This window comes from Malurus melanocephalus, unplaced genomic scaffold (genome assembly GCF_030028575.1).
Source record: "Malurus melanocephalus ecotype Western Australia unplaced genomic scaffold, MMel_1.1 scaffold_594, whole genome shotgun sequence".
Lineage (NCBI taxonomy): Eukaryota > Metazoa > Chordata > Aves > Passeriformes > Maluridae > Malurus > Malurus melanocephalus.
Window position 1 is genome coordinate 300,319 of NW_026623826.1, and position 16,683 is coordinate 317,001.

General features: G+C 46.5%; 1 protein-coding gene across 3 annotated transcripts; it reads left to right on the forward strand.

Moving 5' to 3' along the window:
- Positions 1 to 534: 534 nt before the first annotated feature.
- On the forward strand, positions 535 to 12,037 carry LOC130583527 (sulfate transporter-like). Of its 3 annotated transcripts, none has more exons than XM_057382951.1 (3): positions 535 to 616; positions 6,689 to 7,339; positions 9,112 to 12,037. In XM_057382951.1, the coding sequence occupies exons 2-3, from the start codon at positions 6,701 to 6,703 to the stop codon at positions 10,609 to 10,611; spliced, it is 2,139 nt and encodes a 712-aa protein (XP_057238934.1). In that variant the 5' UTR covers positions 535 to 616; positions 6,689 to 6,700; the 3' UTR covers positions 10,612 to 12,037. The 3 variants fall into 3 exon arrangements, with proteins under 3 accessions (XP_057238934.1, XP_057238933.1, XP_057238931.1); XM_057382950.1 differs by lacking the exon at positions 535 to 616 and adding an exon at positions 1,614 to 1,667; XM_057382948.1 differs by lacking the exon at positions 535 to 616 and adding an exon at positions 1,621 to 1,828.
- Positions 12,038 to 16,683: the final 4,646 nt, after the last annotated feature.

Consider the following 16,683-nt stretch of genomic DNA (forward strand, 5'->3'; position numbering starts at 1 on the left):
GGGACCATGGCAAGGAGGGAGGGCTCGCAAGACTGCCCAGGAGTACCTGTTCAGTGGAACAAAACATTTTCCAAGATGATTTTGCACTGGCTCAGTGTTCTGTGGAGATTCAATATTCCAAGGATGATGGGGTGATGTGGAGAAGCAGTGGGTTCGCCAGGCAGGCTGAGTGGGATGGGCAGATGGCACAYGCTGGCATTTGTGTGTCAGCAGGCCCCAGCTCCTTGGCAGGAGATGCTGGAGCATGAGGAGCCCAGAGGCACATTTCTTCAAGGCCAAAGATKCCCTCAGCACAGAAATACATTAATTATAAAGCTTAATATACCTTGAGAAGAGGAAAGCAGTTGGAAGTGAAATTATTWCATTATCTTAAATAATTGCTTGGATTTTTTCCACCCATCTTTTAGAAAATCAGTGTAAAAGAGAGAAAAAAAAGCTAATTTTTTTGGGGGGTCCTGAAAAATATTAATGCTTGGGATTGTGTTTCTTTTCATGTCATRTTCCAAAGAGATATTTCCTTGTTTCTTCCACGAAGACATGATGTATCAGATGATTCAAGTTTTTCCACAGCCTGTGCTTCTAGAACAATGAAAATGCTGGAACACCCATTGCTCAGGTTTGTGATTTCTTATTAGGATTCTGCAGAGTCCCTACAAAAAAGGGTTTGAATGCTTTTGTCACAGATGTCACTCCTCTCAGGATTTGCTGTGGTTGTCTTGGAGTCACCATATACTTCAAACTCAATTAAAACTCCTGTGGAAGTCCCTAAAGGGATTGGGAAGTCAGTCACTGATGCTTTTGACAAYGGACAGTCAGGGGAGAGGGAGGGAGCTCTTCAATTTCCATTCCAATTGCCTGTTCTGGTTACCATGACATCTAATAAACCCTCATGGAGAAGGGAAATGTTTTCTATGGAAATATTCAGTATTTCTACAGTAAGATTTATAGCATTTGCTTAACCCTGAAAGACAAGAGCATGAATTGTGCCGGCTTGAAGTGCTTCATTTGCTCCAGCTCCGTATTGATGGGATTTTTTCGACAGCTCAGGGTTCCACCTGGAATGCAAATATTAGGCAATGTTTGACTTCACATGAAACGTCTGCTCTTCTGTGCAAAGGGGTTGGGAAGGCAGACGAGGCTGGACATGGCCCCTCYGACCTTGAACCTCCAGCCCACAGATAAGAGCAGAGCACTGAACAYAAACCCGGGATTTTTAATACCCAGATTGCCAAGGATCCTTCATMGGAGCAAACAACAGTGAAGGACTTGAAAAGATTTTATAAATTGAAGTGGTATCCCAGAGCAAAAAAGGGTCAGAAAGTGTTACGGTTCTCTATCCGCACAAAGTTTAATCTCACTTTATCTCAGATTATCAACCCTATGCCTTCAATGTAAAAGGTTTGAGTRCAAAAGTAAAGAACCAGGAGCCGCCTTTCCCATACTCCCCCCCAACTCCGTACACGTGGAATGATTCGGAAGTGACCCGGGCCGGGGGGTGGAAGGGGCGCGGCTGTGCCCGGCCCTGCCTGCCCGGAGCGGGGCGGTGCTGCCGGGACCCGCCGCGGGCGGGCGGGCGGTCCGTCTGTCCTTCTGTCCGTCTATAAATGTCTGTCTGTCCGTCTGTCCGTCTGTCCCAGCCGCCCCAGGACCCCGCCGAGCCGCGGGCGGTGAGTGCCGAGGGAAGGGGCGGGCAGGGCTCGGGGGGCAGCGGGGTCSGGCACGGATCCTCCTCGGATCCTCCTCGGCTGCTGCTCGCACCCCCGGGAGCGGCTCCCAGGAACCAGCGGGAGGAGAGGAAAGTGGCGCTTGGAAGCCATAAGGAAGCTGGGTAAGAAGGCAGTGAGACCCCGGGGGTGAAMGTGAATGTTGCGTTAAAAGCTGAAATGGTGCTCTCGGTTCCCTTTCGCTGTCCCCGGGATGTCAGTGTTGGGTTGGCTTCCAAAGCKCTCAGCAAACCCCCGCAGTTTCAGGAGGCACACAGCGTGTGGAGCTCTTCCCGCTGCTTCTTCTTCCTACAGGTTTTTAATAATTYTATTAATTTTTATTAATTAGACGYAACTCAGCAACCAGCGCARTTGCGCTRTCCCGCACAATCCCGGCGGGTTTCCARTGGGATCGGACGGTCTCTCCCAGCCCTGCGGATGCAGCTCGGGCCGTGGTGGGCAGTGTAGGATGCCCTGGGCTGAGCTGGCAGCTCTTCTTCAGCCCATCCTCACTGCCCAACACAGCTCCTCGGTGTTCCACCTTTCCCTGCTCACAGCACGGGTCGCAGAAAGGCCCTATCCTAGGAATAGCATGAAAGAAACTCTTGGCAAACTCTCCGTAAGAAATCCGGGTGGGATGGAAACTGCTGGCGGGGTCTGCAGAGGGATCTGCTTCAGCCAGGGCAGGGCAGAGCAGCCAACTCACTCAGCTGCTCTTCACAGATGAAGCAACTTCCCTGGAATATCTGGCTTCCAGCAGGGATCTTCCATGGGATCTTGCCCCAAAACACTGGAGGCTGCTGCTGCTTGGGAGGACGTGACATTTGGAGTAGGAGGAGATCCCGTATTTCACACAAGCGAGGTTTTATTATCTGGCTTTGCAGGTTTTCCTGCATGAGGGGATGGCTGCTGGTTACTGTGCCAAAAGTGAGGCAGCTCTGTCCCCAAATGTGTTCCTTAAAGCTGGTTTTCATTATTCACGTTATTTTCAGTCCTTYGTTGAAATAAATGTCCATGGCTTGAATGTTTTGTTGGAGGATATGAAGGATTTTGTCAAACTCCAAGGTGCAGGCAGTGTTGTTCCAGTGCTTATCTGTGTGTTATCAGGGTAATATTGAATTTCCTTGTTGCTCCACAACAGTAAAGACATTATTTGAAAAAGGCTGTTGTCCAACAAGAGTAAGGTCAAAGATTTAGTTGTCAAAATGCTGTGATATGCTTTCCTTTTATATTCTTTGGGGGGGCATTTTCTAAGGGCCCAACTCTGGTTCAGTGTGTGGAACTTGGATTTCTGATTCACCCTTTTCTCCTTTACAATTCTCCAGAAACTCTTTGTGCCTTTTTAGATTGTTTTTATACATTTGATTTAAAATGCATGAAACTTCTTTTTTCTAGCAAGGGGTACATTAGTGTGTGGAGTGATCATGCACAGTGACAATTTCAATATGGAAAAATAAGGAAAACTGAAAGGGTTCTTACAGGAAGAATACTTTTGATTTAGTTTCTACCCTGAAATGCTCACATCTAAAGTTTCAATTTGTAGTCTGTTATTTCAGCAGGTGAGTGAGCTTCACAATCCATTTTTCTTACTCTCAAGGTGACTCTGATCTGCGACAGAGGAATGAAGTCCAAGCCAGCCCTGGGCTGTAGGTAGTGCTCCCCCAAAAACAGAAGCCAGGCAGATGCTGCCCCATCATGGGATCAGAGAGGAAGGCCCAGATGGGCTCCAGAAATAGTCTGGAGATCTGATGACKTGTGCAGACTGCAGGGCCTCCCCATATCTTTATTTTATGACAGTCAGTTGATAACTGATAGTGGAAATTTCCTCAGTTCTGTCTCATAGTTTTTTTTTTCTTTAGCGAAGTTTGTGGCTAAGAGGCACCCCCTGAAAGGCTAAAAGAAGTGTTAAAAGTGAATTCCAGGTTGTGTGTAAATAGCAGCTTTCAGAATAWAAACCACAGCAGCTCCTTTTCCAAGTTAAATACACAGAGTGTCCTTCAGTGTCCAACCCACTGAACCAAAGGGGGTTTTCTCGGGGTTGGCTTTTAATGTTTAAGTACAAAATCTAGTTTTATTAGACAACCCTGGGCTAACGGTTACAAAATTAATACAGGGCAGCACTTTGAGGCAGAAAAGAGTGAAATGGGTGTTGGAAATTGTGTCATTTCCTACTATCCTGACAGGGCGAGAGGCAGGGACTGTGATGAAAGGTCCTTTTCATGCCACGGAGAGAAAGCTGTCATGCAAGTCAGCACAAAGCCTCAGTATATGCTCAGAGTTCTGGAGCCAAAAAGGTTTTTACTTAGAACATTTCCCTACTGTCTGGACACGACTGAAACCCAGGCATCCCCTCCCGTGCAGATATTTTACAGCAGCACTAAACTGAGCTGTCTGGGGTTTGTCTTGGCGCATTGAGAAAATTCCCAAGTTTGAGGGAGCTGCCTGCAAGTCCTGGGTGAGGGACAGGAGGAATCAGAAGGATTTTCACTACTGAAATCTCACGAAACAAACTCATCCAAATAATTTGCTACACAGAAAAAGTACTCTGGGTTGAGKTTTTTTTCCCTCAGCTTTTACAGTGTTGATTTGCTGAGCTTTGGGTGGGTGAGAAGCCTTTTGATTTGTAACTCTGTGCTGGTAAAACAAATAAAACTTCTTGAGCAAATACAGCTCCAAAATGTGCTCTTGAAGAGTAGAGCTGACACAGGTTTTTGTAATATTCACTTCATTCTCACTGTGCAGCGTTTAGGGGGGTTGGGAGTGCTGTAAATCCTCCCTGAGCACACTTTGCAGTCCTGTACAGGTGGGTGAAATGGGAAAGGGGTAGGGGTCTCCTCTGAGTGTGATCACTGTCATCTCGAGCTTGGCGCTTCTTGCAGTGCAGTTTCTTTGTTTAAAGGTTCTCATTTTTCATGTGGCCCTGGAGGTGGCACTCAGTGCTCTGGGCTGGGGACAAGGTGGGGATCGGGCACTGCTTGGATCTGATGATCCTGGAGGGTTTTTCCAGCCCCAGGGATCCTGGGATGTCCCAGCAGGGAGGGGTGACACAGAAAATCCATCCCTGGGGGTGCCATTGGGCAGTCCATGGTTTGGGGTCTGTTCAGACACTCCTTTCAGTGCCAGTTCAGGGACAGATGTCACAGAATGGCTGGTTTGGTTATTTGGGAGGCTGCAGGAGCTCACCCACCAAACAGACACTCCATATCTGGGCTGTGGTGAATGGAAATACCTTTAGGAGTCCCAGCATGGAGCAGGAGATAAAATTCAAACTCCTCCCTGRTATTTTCTGTCAGCATCTGCCAGGTGTTGACTTCAGATAGCTCTGCAGCTCCAGGGTTAAGGACACAGTGGGACAGTTGGATTAATTGGGTGGAATCAYTTGCTAATTGGTTCTAGAAGTCTCTGAAGAAGCCGTCCTAAAAGTTAAGTTCTGTCACTGCTTCTGCTCTCATGTGGATTCTTTTGCTCAGGCTGTTCTGTGATCATGGCTACCACACAAACTTACTCCTCTCACTCCTCCCTTCTCATGTTTTTGAGAGACTCACACTGACATGAATGTTTTAATTGTGAAAKATTCCRTCACCAAAAGGGTTGTCCAGCCCTGGCACAGCTGCCCRGGGAAGTGCAGGAGTCACAATCCCTGGAGGGATTTACAACTTGTAGATATGGCACTTGGGGACATGGGTTAGTGGTGGCCTTGGCACTGYTGGGAATRRTTGGACTGGATGATCTCAGAGGGATTTTCCAACCTGAATGACTCCACAGCTCTGGGATTCTGTAGCTGSTGGTGAAATGGGGATTAGGTGAACACATCCTGAGGCAGACTCTGGAGTGGCATGCTCAGCACTGCCAGTTCCAGYAGCTCTTTATTAATTGGTACCATTAATTCAGGACAATTGGACAATTAATTGGGTAATTAATTTGGTGGTGAACATTACTTGGACAGCAGGTTGGCCGAGGTTTGCACTGCACAGAGCAGACGTGAGCAGCACATAAAATCCAGGTTGTCATTGGCACTCTGGGACTGCAGAACCAAAAATCTGGCAGTGACACTTCTCAGGGTTCTCCTGCTGTGTCCACCCTGAGTCCACTGCAGCCCCACACCTGTGGGTTTCTGGCTGAAACAGCCTCACTGTACTGGTAGTAGCAGGTATTGAGGGTGAAAGAGTTTAATGCAGGATCCTGGATGTTCTCTGAAAGTGAAAGTGCTGTGTAAGTGCTGGCAGTCATTTGGTGTGCTCAAGTTTTATTGGGGCTCRTCCCATCAAGACTTTGCTCTTTCCCAGTCAGGCAGCATGTTTCCAGTGTTAAATTATTGGTGTAATCTCCCTGTTTTACTGTCTGTGAGCAGCCAGGACTAGAGCACAAGTTCCAGCAGAAATGTCCCACCTACATTTCATTGCCTGTGAACATGTTTTCCCCTTGTGTACATTGTTTTGATCAGGCTTGATTTCCTTGAAAAACCAGCTTTTCAAAAGCGTGAAGCACATTTCTTTGCACTGGGTCACTGGACTGTAAAAAAGCCACTTCTTAGGTAACAAACCTTTACAGTATTTGGCAGCTGCAATTGCTGCATTAAAAAAGAAAAAAAAAAAAATCAACCCACAGGAGATACAGCCCAAGCTGTACTTTGCTGGAAATGTCCCACTCGCCGTGAATTTTCAGCAGCTGAACTGGAATGGCTGCGGTGCTACAATAAACTCTCTGTCTGGCTGTGCAGGTAAAGATAGATTTTCCCTAGGAAGCCTCCCAGAATTGCAGTGCTGCTGCATTCCTTTCCATTCCCCAGCTCTGGCAGCAGCATGTGTATTCCCCAGGGGAAAGCTCATTCCCTGCCTTACAGGGGTACAGTTTCCAGCTTGCTCAGAAATCACTTTCTCTTTGCTGAGCTGAGACTTTCAGCCCTTGGATTTCATAAACGCTGGGCTCAAGTCTCACACTGTACATTCATTTTTTGGTTTAATGGCTTTTCCTTGTGTTTTTAGTGAGTCCTTGTGATGGCAGCCATGGCAGAGACCAACAACATCCATGCAGTGACAGAAGGGCCAGAAGGAGATGATGCCAAGTGCAGTTTCCATCACAGAATGTTCCTGGAGCCCCAAGAGGAGAAGAGGAGCATGAAGGCCCTGCTGGTGAAGCAAGCAAAGAAAACTTGCAGCTGCAGCCCAGCCAAAATTAAAGACTGYGTTTTGGGCTTTTTCCCCATCTTACAGTGGCTTCCTAAATACAAACTCAGGGAGTATCTCCTGGGGGATGTAATGTCTGGTGTGATCGTKGGGGTCCTGCTGGTCCCTCAGTCCATTGCCTACTCCCTGTTGGCTGGGCTGGAGCCCATTTATGGCCTTTACACGTCCTTTTTTTCCAGCCTCATTTACTGCATCTTCGGCACCTCCCGCCACATCTCTGTCGGCATCTTTGGCGTGGTTTGCCTGATGGTGGGCCAGGTGGTGGATCGGGAGGTGGACAGGGCTGGCTATGACCTGGAGCCAGCCGTGCTCAGTGCCCTGTCTGACCTGGCAGGGGATGCCAACGTCACCAGCACCAGCAATGGGACGGTGCCAGAGCCACTCTGTGACAAAAGCTGCTACGCCATGGCCGTGGCTGCCACCATGACCTTCATCTCTGGGGTTTACCAGGTGAGGRCAGCTATGTTCAGCTGCCCAGAACACACAGACTGGTGTTCTGGGCAAATGGATGTCATTCCTGCTTGGGGAACTGTCCCTGTCCTGCTGGACTTTTCACATGTCCCCATTCTGCACCTCAGGGCTGGAGGTCACTGCTGCAGGAAACTCCTCTGGGCGCTCCCTGGTTTTTAACAGCATTTCCTGCTTGCTTTGCTTCTCTTTCAGGGAGTGCTCTCCATTTTTTAACAGCTTTTCCTGCYTGCATTGCTTCTCTTTTGGGGACTCTAAGGACATGCCCATCCAGCTCTCAAGCTCTCACCACCTTTCCTTGCTGGGGCCTAAAGCTCTCTATTTTTTTTGCATTAGACCCCATTTCACTGGGGCAGAAAGTGGTGCATGAGCTCCTAATTCCAGTCTTCAATCATTTGCCTTTTCACAAAAAGAAAAATTTGGACAGTTAAAGTATCTCCAGTTTATTTTTAACTGTGCTTTTAAAAATTTGCTGTTTGCCCACTTAAAGCCAAAACAATGCCATTGGATGGAAAGGATACTACTGAAAAGATAAAATATATTTTGTATTTATAGATCTCTGCTTATTCTCTAGAATTCACTGCTTGCCCARATTAAAGCAGGTGTCCTTGTTTYAGGAGTGTTATGCATTAACCAGAATGGGATTGTTCTCAGCAGAGTTGTGGTATTTGAGTTTGTGAGTTCACATTCATTTGTTCCCATCTGTCCAGGCTTGTGGTATTCTAAACCACAGKTTTTAGAYAYGACCTGGAACTTTGTGTACTGCAGGTTCATGTTGAGTTATTTCWGAAATATTCTGGGCCTCCCAAGCTACACTGGATTTTGGRTTTTGTCACTGTGGGATGGATGCAGTTTTGRAGTTGTGAAATGCACTTAATTGTACTAGCAAAGAATATGAAGTTTCTTTATATGAAGAAATCAGATTATTTTATCTTCTGTGAATGTAAGGCAAATTCTCTACAGGTCAACCAATAGATCTTCACACCCTCAAATTGTTTTTTTTTTGAACCAAAAATCCCATGTTCCTTGTATCAGAAACTTTACAATCAAATCATAAAAAGCAAATTGGCTCTCACCAGTTGCTACAGCATAACTAGGCAAGCTAATTATTGTTAATGTTTTACACTTAGAAAAAGATTGAATTAATTCTCAAGGCTGTCAGGGAGCCTTTTTTAGGGCTCTGAGCTAATTTCAGCCAGCCCAGGTGCCAAACCTGCCTTCTCTTCAGGAATACTTTGAGATTCTCCTGGGGTTCCCAGTTATCTCTGGTTTTATGATCTGCAGCAGAGGAGTTTGCAGCTCATAAACTTTCTGAGTCAGAGACACCCATCTTCATGCAGTGCAAAGGACAGTTGTTACACCCAAGCTGYGGTTTTATTGCAGGCTCTGAACTACAGTGTAACACAGACAAAGGCCATGAGAGACATTTTAGATCCTTGCCAAGTTCACRGAGTTTATAGAAACTGAAAGRGAGAAATGGCAAAAGYAGACAGYATTTCAAATGTGGATTTGTTGGATTTTTTTCCCCAGGCTTTCTTTTTTCCCCRCCAGGGTAATTAGCAGAGCAAACAATAAACATTTGTTGAGGGGTTGRAGACCCCCAAAAAGCCTGGTTTGAAAGCTGGAGAGTTCTTTCTCCATGCTCAGACCATGCCTTGTCCTCCAGGGCAGTGCACAATGCTGGATTTTTATCCCAGCTGACAAAATCCGCAGAATTTGTGTCCTGATGTGTTTGTGTGGTTGATTCCTTCCAGGTGGCCATGGGATTCTTCCAGGTGGGCTTTGTCTCCGTGTACCTGTCGGATTCGCTGCTGAGTGGGTTTGTCACGGGCGCCTCCTTCACCGTCCTCACCTCACAGGTCAAATACCTGCTGGGGCTGGACATCCCTCGGAGCGGGGGCGTCGGCTCCCTGGTCACCACCTGGATAAACATCTTCAGGAACATCCACAGGACCAACCTCTGCGACCTCATCACCAGCTTCYTGTGCTTCCTGGTGCTCATCCCAACCAAGGAGCTTAACGAGCGCTTCAAATCCAAGCTCAARGCTCCAATCCCCATGGAACTCGTCGTGGTTGTGGCTGCCACTCTGGCGTCTCACTTYGGGAAGCTGAGGGAGACCTACGGCTCCAGCGTTTCTGGGCACATCCCCACCGGGTTTCTGCCACCACGCCCTCCAGACTGGAGCCTGGTTCCCAACGTGGCTCTGGATGCCATCCCCATTGCCATCATCGGCTTTGCCATCACCGTGTCCCTGTCGGAGATGTTTGCCAAGAAGCACGGATACACCGTGAGGGCCAACCAGGAGATGTACGCCATCGGCTTCTGCAACATCATCCCCTCCTTCTTCCACTGCTTCACAACCAGCGCCGCTCTGGCCAAGACCCTGGTCAAGGAGTCCACGGGCTGTAGCACCCAGGTGTCYGGCATGGTCACCAGTTTGGTCATCCTCTTGGTCCTCCTTGTGATCGCACCTTTGTTTTACTCCCTGCAGAAATGCGTCCTCGCCGTCATCACCATCGTCAACCTCCGCGGAGCCCTGCGCAAGTTCAGGGACCTGCCCAAGATGTGGCACCTGAGCAGGGTGGACACGGTCATCTGGGGGGTCACCATGGCGGCCACGGCGCTCATCAGCACCGAGATCGGGCTCTTGGTGGGGGTTTGCTTCTCCATGCTCTGCGTGATCTTCCGGACCCAGCGGCCGGAGGCGCCGCTGCTGGGCTGGGTGGCCGAGTCGGAGACCTACGAGTCCATGTCTGCCTACAAGAACCTGCAAACCAARCCTGGAGTTGTGGTGTTTCGCTTCGAAGCCCCCCTCTACTACATCAACAAGGAATGCTTCAAATCCACCCTCTACAAGCAAACGGGGGTCAACCCYGTGGGGGTGAAGGCAGCCAAGAGGAAGGCAGAGAAAAGGATGCTCAGGGAGAAGGAGGTGGGGTCTGGGGACAAGCAGAGCAGCAGCACCCCCGTGGATTTGGGGTCGGGAGCCGTGGGGTTTCACACCATMGTGATCGACTGCTGCGCCGTGCAGTTCCTGGACACGGCCGGGATCCGCACGCTCAAGGAGGTCTGCAAGGACTACRGGGACATCGACGTGCACGTGCTGCTGGCCCAGTGCAACCCTTCYGTCAGGAGCTCCCTGCTGCGAGGGGACTTCTTCCAAGAAGGGGAGGACCACCTGCTCTTCCACAGTGTGCACCAGGCCGTGGACTTTGCCCTGGGCACGCAGGGCCACGGCACTTCCAAGAACTAAATTGGGAAGAGAGGCTGGAGCAAAACCTGGGAAATGTGTAAATGTGTGTGCAATCGATGTGTGTGTGCTCAGCTAACTGTGCCAGCCCTCRGTGTGCCCTGCATTCACCTGCCAGCTGTACTGATTGCAGGGRAGGTACTGAGTGAGGGCACTGATCGTGGCCAGTCTGGAAATCTCAATTTGCATAGTGTTGTTCATCTCATGTCCCTTCTCTCTGGAGCTTTCTGTGTTTCAATTCCACTCTTWAGCTGCTTCATTTCAGCCCTGTCCYTGTGGATGGGGTGGGATTTTGGRGCAGTGTGGACATCCTGTCCAGCTCATTTCTCACCCCTCACTCTGGCACTGCTTTCCCCTCACCACACCCTTGTGTTTGCCAAGGAATGGCTGCCAGGGACTGTTTGCCCTGGTCTTTACTGGGCAGAGTTTGATTTTGCAACCTCCCTGAACTTGAGATGGGTAAACAAATCAAATCTAAGCATGCARGAAAATATCTTAATGAATATCTTCTGACCAGGCACCTCTCACCTCCAGAGGCTTTGGCACTGCCTCCCAGTTCAGCCARGCCACAGGGCCRTGGTCACCTTATKTCTCCACAGGCCTTTACATGCCCGTGCCTATGGAAATTGTGCCTCTCCAGCTTGATTTTAGTGATTTTTTTTTTYCCCAGAGATGACTCTTTAGAAGTCTGATTCATGCTTATGGTTAGTTGTTTTCCTAATGTTTAGGAGCTCTTCAGAACTGTGAACATAAGTTGTGGAAAATACCCAGTTCTTTAATTTTAACCAAAACCAGTCCTTTCTCGGCAGTTTTTTATGCCAGGCAGACAGAATCACAGGCACTAAAGTGAAAAAGGACAAATAGATTATCCAGCATCTGTCCAGATGTGTCCATGTCACAGACTTTATCCAACATCTGTCCAGATGTGCCGGTGTCACACAGACTTTGTGCACGAATGCAGGATTTATTGGCTATAAACCCTTTGCTGTGTCCTGGACTTTATGCACAGACCATTGGAAAAGGAGCCAGGAAAATTCTGTGCTGAACTTTCTTTCGCCAAGTCAGTATAAATAGAACTTTTCACTTTGATTTTAAATTATGTGGAAGTGAAGAGTGCCTGTTCCTCTTGCTGAAATACAAAGGTAGGAAGAGGTTTTCTGCTCTCTGCAGTAGAATACAGCTGTGAAGGCAGAATTGGGAGATTAACAGTTTTTCCTGAATACTGGCTCTACATAGCACACATCCCTGCAAGAGGGTGCTTTCCTCCCAGAGGAGTTTACARTCTGAATTGCAGGTGCTTCACAGCTTTTAAAAGGGAAAGGTGCTGTGTACAGACAATATTCTCATCCTTAATAATTCAAAAATAAGGAGTCAGGAATCGAAAAAGGCCTAAAATTCAATATGAGCTGTGAAATGTTTACTGAATAGATGTTTTGACTGTTTTGTTGGGTTTTTTTTCTGATCAAGGAGCAGTAACTACTCTCTTCTTTCTGTGAAAGCTGAATGTCATGGATCACTTCATTYTGGGATGCTCAAAGAAGGATGAGGCAGCAGCAAGATGAGTCCTTTATATGTTAACCGAAATTATTACATTTTTTAGGACACCAGAGCAGCATAGAAGTGCTGGGGGAGGTGGGGAGTGGCTGTGGCACATATTGGAAAGGAGAACCTCACATTCCATGTCCTAGAACTGGCACTGCTGAGGAAAGAGAACCCTCTGTGTGTCTGCATTATTCAAACCCCACAAATATTATTCTGCCTCAGCCTTGAGGTTTGTTTATGCAAGGAGATGAATCCCAAATTCTGAATTTTTCCTGTGCTGCCGTAACCTCTGCATGAACATTTTCATTCTGGGCTGAGGATCCTTGGTGCAGTTTGGGAATTGTAATCACTGAATTGGCATTGCCAAAGAGGTTTGGTCTGAGCTGTAAAAAGCAGTGAGCAGGGTTAGTTCCTGTGTGGGGAGGGCAGGATGGGAGCTGTGTTTTAATTTTTAACCAGCGCTGTTTTCTGTCGAGCTCCCACTCGGAGCTGGGAAGGTTTATCCCCACATGGATGGCAGTGCCATGGCCTGGGGGAGTCCCTTTGCAGCACAATTTGTTCACATGATCAGAAAGAATCTCTGGAACTTCCAGCAAAAGCCTCGAAGCAGTTTTGAAACACTGATTTTTAACTCCTGTTTTGCTGCAGGGCGGAGAAGCGCTGATGAAAAATGCCAGCAGGTGGTTGTTGCAAATGTTATTTTTATTATTGTACATATTGCTGCCTCCCCGCAACTGCTCTTTTTCACTCCTCTGCCCTGAGGCATGGGCAGGACACAGGGARAGGAGGAAGCAGCAGCTGGCCAGGAGAATTCAGGGCAGCTCAGCAGGACAGAAGTCAAGTAAAAACTGCCCCGGGTGATTCTTTCCTTTTTTTCTCTCTCTCATATTCTTCCTGTGGTACCCAGGTGGAGATTTTTTTCTCACCTGTGACTGTGCACAGGTTTGTGTAGCCAAATTCRAAACCTTTATTTGTTAAAAATTGATTTTGCCAATCCACTCCTACCTGTGGCAGGAAGGGAGGAATAGAAATGTTAACACCAAGAAGGACATGCTTCCCACAGCTCCTGGATGTGTTTTTGTGCCTCCTGGGCATTTATTTACATAAAAGCACAATAAAGCAGTCACAAAATGATTTTTCAGGCAATTAAATTAGATTATAGGTAAGAGCCTTACTGCAGTGATTTATGTTTACCTGGGGCATGTTGCATTTGCCCTCAGTGCTGTTTGTGCAGCCTCCAAATTCCATTTCAAAACACAAAAAAAAACCTCTTAAAATACAACAGCAAAAGCAGCCATGCAACCAAAAGAAATACTTTTAATGTTCTTATTGAAAGTACCATCCAGGGGTCATRGCATTAATAAGTCTGTATTAATGCACACTGGCCTGGTTAAAAGGCAACTGAAATAAATGCCATTTGCCAGGGAGTTCAGTGCAATAGGGAGTTCTTGGGAATTAACTGAAGATTAGAGCTTATTATGGCTGGAATTCCTTAGAACAGTGGGCTTCAGCCCTTTTTCTTTTAGGCCTGGAATAATTTTTTATCAGTGACATGAATCTGATTTGAGCCTGCTGGCAGGAAGCACATTTTGCTTGCATTTGTGTGTGGACTCTTTAAAGCAATCCAATTTTATCTTTAGGAATTGGGGATCACTGATTGGAAACTTTTGCTCTAAAGAATCTGTTTTATAAAGGAATCCCATATATATATATATTTATAAGTATATATATATAAATGTGTATATATATATATATATATATATATATATATATATATAAAGATATATTTTGCTGCTGTGTGATGGATGCAGCAGCTGAATATATCCATTTATGCTTTGTTGATATTCCTGTCCTGGAAATTAGGGTTTATATATATGTATATATAAATATGTATAAAGCAGCTCTTCTGCTGTTTTAAATGAGCAGTGAAAAACAGGTGCCAGATTTATTTTTTTGGGAAATCTGCCATACTCCTTGCTCTCTGTGCCTTCCCTCATCCCCTGAATTTGTAAATAAATGGGAAGAGGGACCCTCAGAACAGTTGGGTTTGGGTTATTTATCTGTCTGGAGCAGGGATGTTCCTCCCAGGTGCCCTTCAGAACCCCAGGCCAGACTGGAAGGTGATGTAAATCAGTTTTCTCTATTCCCACATGTCCAGATCAGCAATTATCAGTCTAAACAAAGAATTAAGAGATCATTAGCACGTTCATTAATGRCAACAACAGAGCATTATGGAAATGAGATGTCTTTAGCACTCCTGCTGAATGTCAGGCTCTGTTTTCTCTGTGTGCTGCTGCTGTGGCTGGGTGCTGTCAGTGTTTCACTGCTCTGAGTGCTTTGACATGGAAAGTGTTCCCCAAAACAGGCAAAGGCCCTGCTCTGGCACAGGGGGCTTGTTTTGGGTTTCTGCTGACACTGCCAGCCTGTGATTCAGTGATGCTGATTTCCTCGAAGCCACTGCAGCTTCCCCTTCCTGATGCTTCTTTCTGTGTTTTGCTGCAAGACACTGAGTATTGACTGTAAACACAAGAATTTGTGTGTRCTGGTGTTCCTTGTGACCTGCTGCTCAGTTTTGGTGATCTTTTGATAAAGCCAAAGCTCCTGAACAGTAAAGGGAGTGTAAAACAGCCCCAAACCCCACCAGTCCTCTGGGAGAACAAGAACTGGGGGCTCTGCTGGGTGAGGGCTCCATCCTGGAGCTTCAGCCTTGTTTGGGGCTGGCAGAAGGTTTTTGGAGCTCYCTGTGCTGTGCAGGAATCACAGATTAGATTACCCTGGAGGTGTCTTTATTGTGGAGCTCCTGTGGCTTGGTGTCATCCAGCCCTGAACCTTTGTCACAGTGAGTGGTGACAACACAGGGTCCTCTGCAGGAGCCTCTGTGCTGAGTGAGCTACGTGTGTAGAAATCAGGGATTTCTGGGATTTTGGTTATTTATTTTTATCTCATTTCAATCTCAGTCCACAGCCAGCCCAGCAGAGCTGCAGCCATGGAAGGTGCTCCCTTTTAGGGAACAATCACAGCCACCCTCTTGTCTCTGCTTCCTTCTGCTGCCTTTTGCTGAGAGATTCAAATCTGGAGGGGTTGCAGAGGTGAGAACTGCAGGCAGGAAAACAGCCTGGGTTTGTGAGAACTGCAGGCAGGAAAACACCCTGGGTTTGAGGCACTCCATGCCCAGAGCTTTGAGCTGAGGTTGGCTGAGCCTGGGCTCAGTCCTAGGTCCAACAGGGTGAAACTTCAAGTGTTTCAGGGCATTATCTTCTGTCGTGGCTTGGCTTTTTCCCACCTGCTTTGGAAAAGTCATTAAATGCTCGAGGTAATTCACATTTTAATTTTTTTTTTTCATGGATGTAACTAAGCTGATGGAGCTGTGCTGCACATGCTGCTCTTGCTATGCAGGGGCTTCGTGTGGCTGAGTTTGTTCTGCTGAGTGTGGGATGGTGATGTGGGATTCAACATTGATGGAAATCAAATTTTGAAGTGACTCTAATATTGGTGTAACTCCAATGTTGAGGTGACTCCAGTATTGGTATAACTTCAAAGTTGAGGTAACTCCAATATTGGTGTAACTCCAGTATTGAGGTGACCCCAATATTGGTGTAACTCCAATTTTGAGGTAACTCTAATATTGGTGTAACTCCAGTATTGAGGGGACTGCAATATTGGTGTAACTCCAGTTTTGAGGTAACTCTAATATTGGTGTAACTCCAATTTTGATGTATTTCTCCCCACTGGAAGGGTTTGCACTTCCCTGCTGGCACAGACAAGAGCAGCCCTGTCTGCAGTGCAGACTTTGCACTGGGAATGACCTCGTTAAATCCCAAGAATTAATTACAATGGATCATCATCTTTGTAAGCCTTTATAAGATCAGCTGCTCATGTGAAAATCAACCTGATCTTTACAATTTCAGTCAAGTTCTATCTGAACTGGAAAGAACTCTTAGTCGTGCGTTTTCTTTTGAGATCATTGTGGTGCTAAAAGTAAGGCCTCTGGTTAGGTAAAATGGGAAATATTTAATATATCTATTTAGTTCATAGGATAATTAGTACCTGTGTATTTTATCTTCTAGGGAGCCTATCAGCTAAGGCATAATGGTATTCTTTGATGTGAAAATACATCAAATATTTCAGCATTGGATGGAGAATCAAATCTCCATTGAGGTAGAATTACTGCTAAAATATTTGAATTCCAGCTCTGACAGCACTTAGTCCAACTCCCAAATGATTTAAAGACTCCACATGGAGCTAGGAAGCATTTTGGTGAACTTGGGTCCAATTTTTTAAGTCTGATTTTATATTTAAAGAAGTAAATTTTATGTATATTTGAAACATGGTTAAGGAGAGGTAAAATCTCATTTTTTCTGACAAGCACATGATGCTTTGAGTCTTTAGTCTTGTGTTCCTGACCTTCCTCTCTAGTGCCTTGGTTTGTTCTGGGSGATGATTTTTTGAATAATTTAAAATTCAGGATCATTTTAGATGAGTAATTTTAGTTTTAGATGAATAATCTTTAGCAGAACAAACAAAATGGCCAAC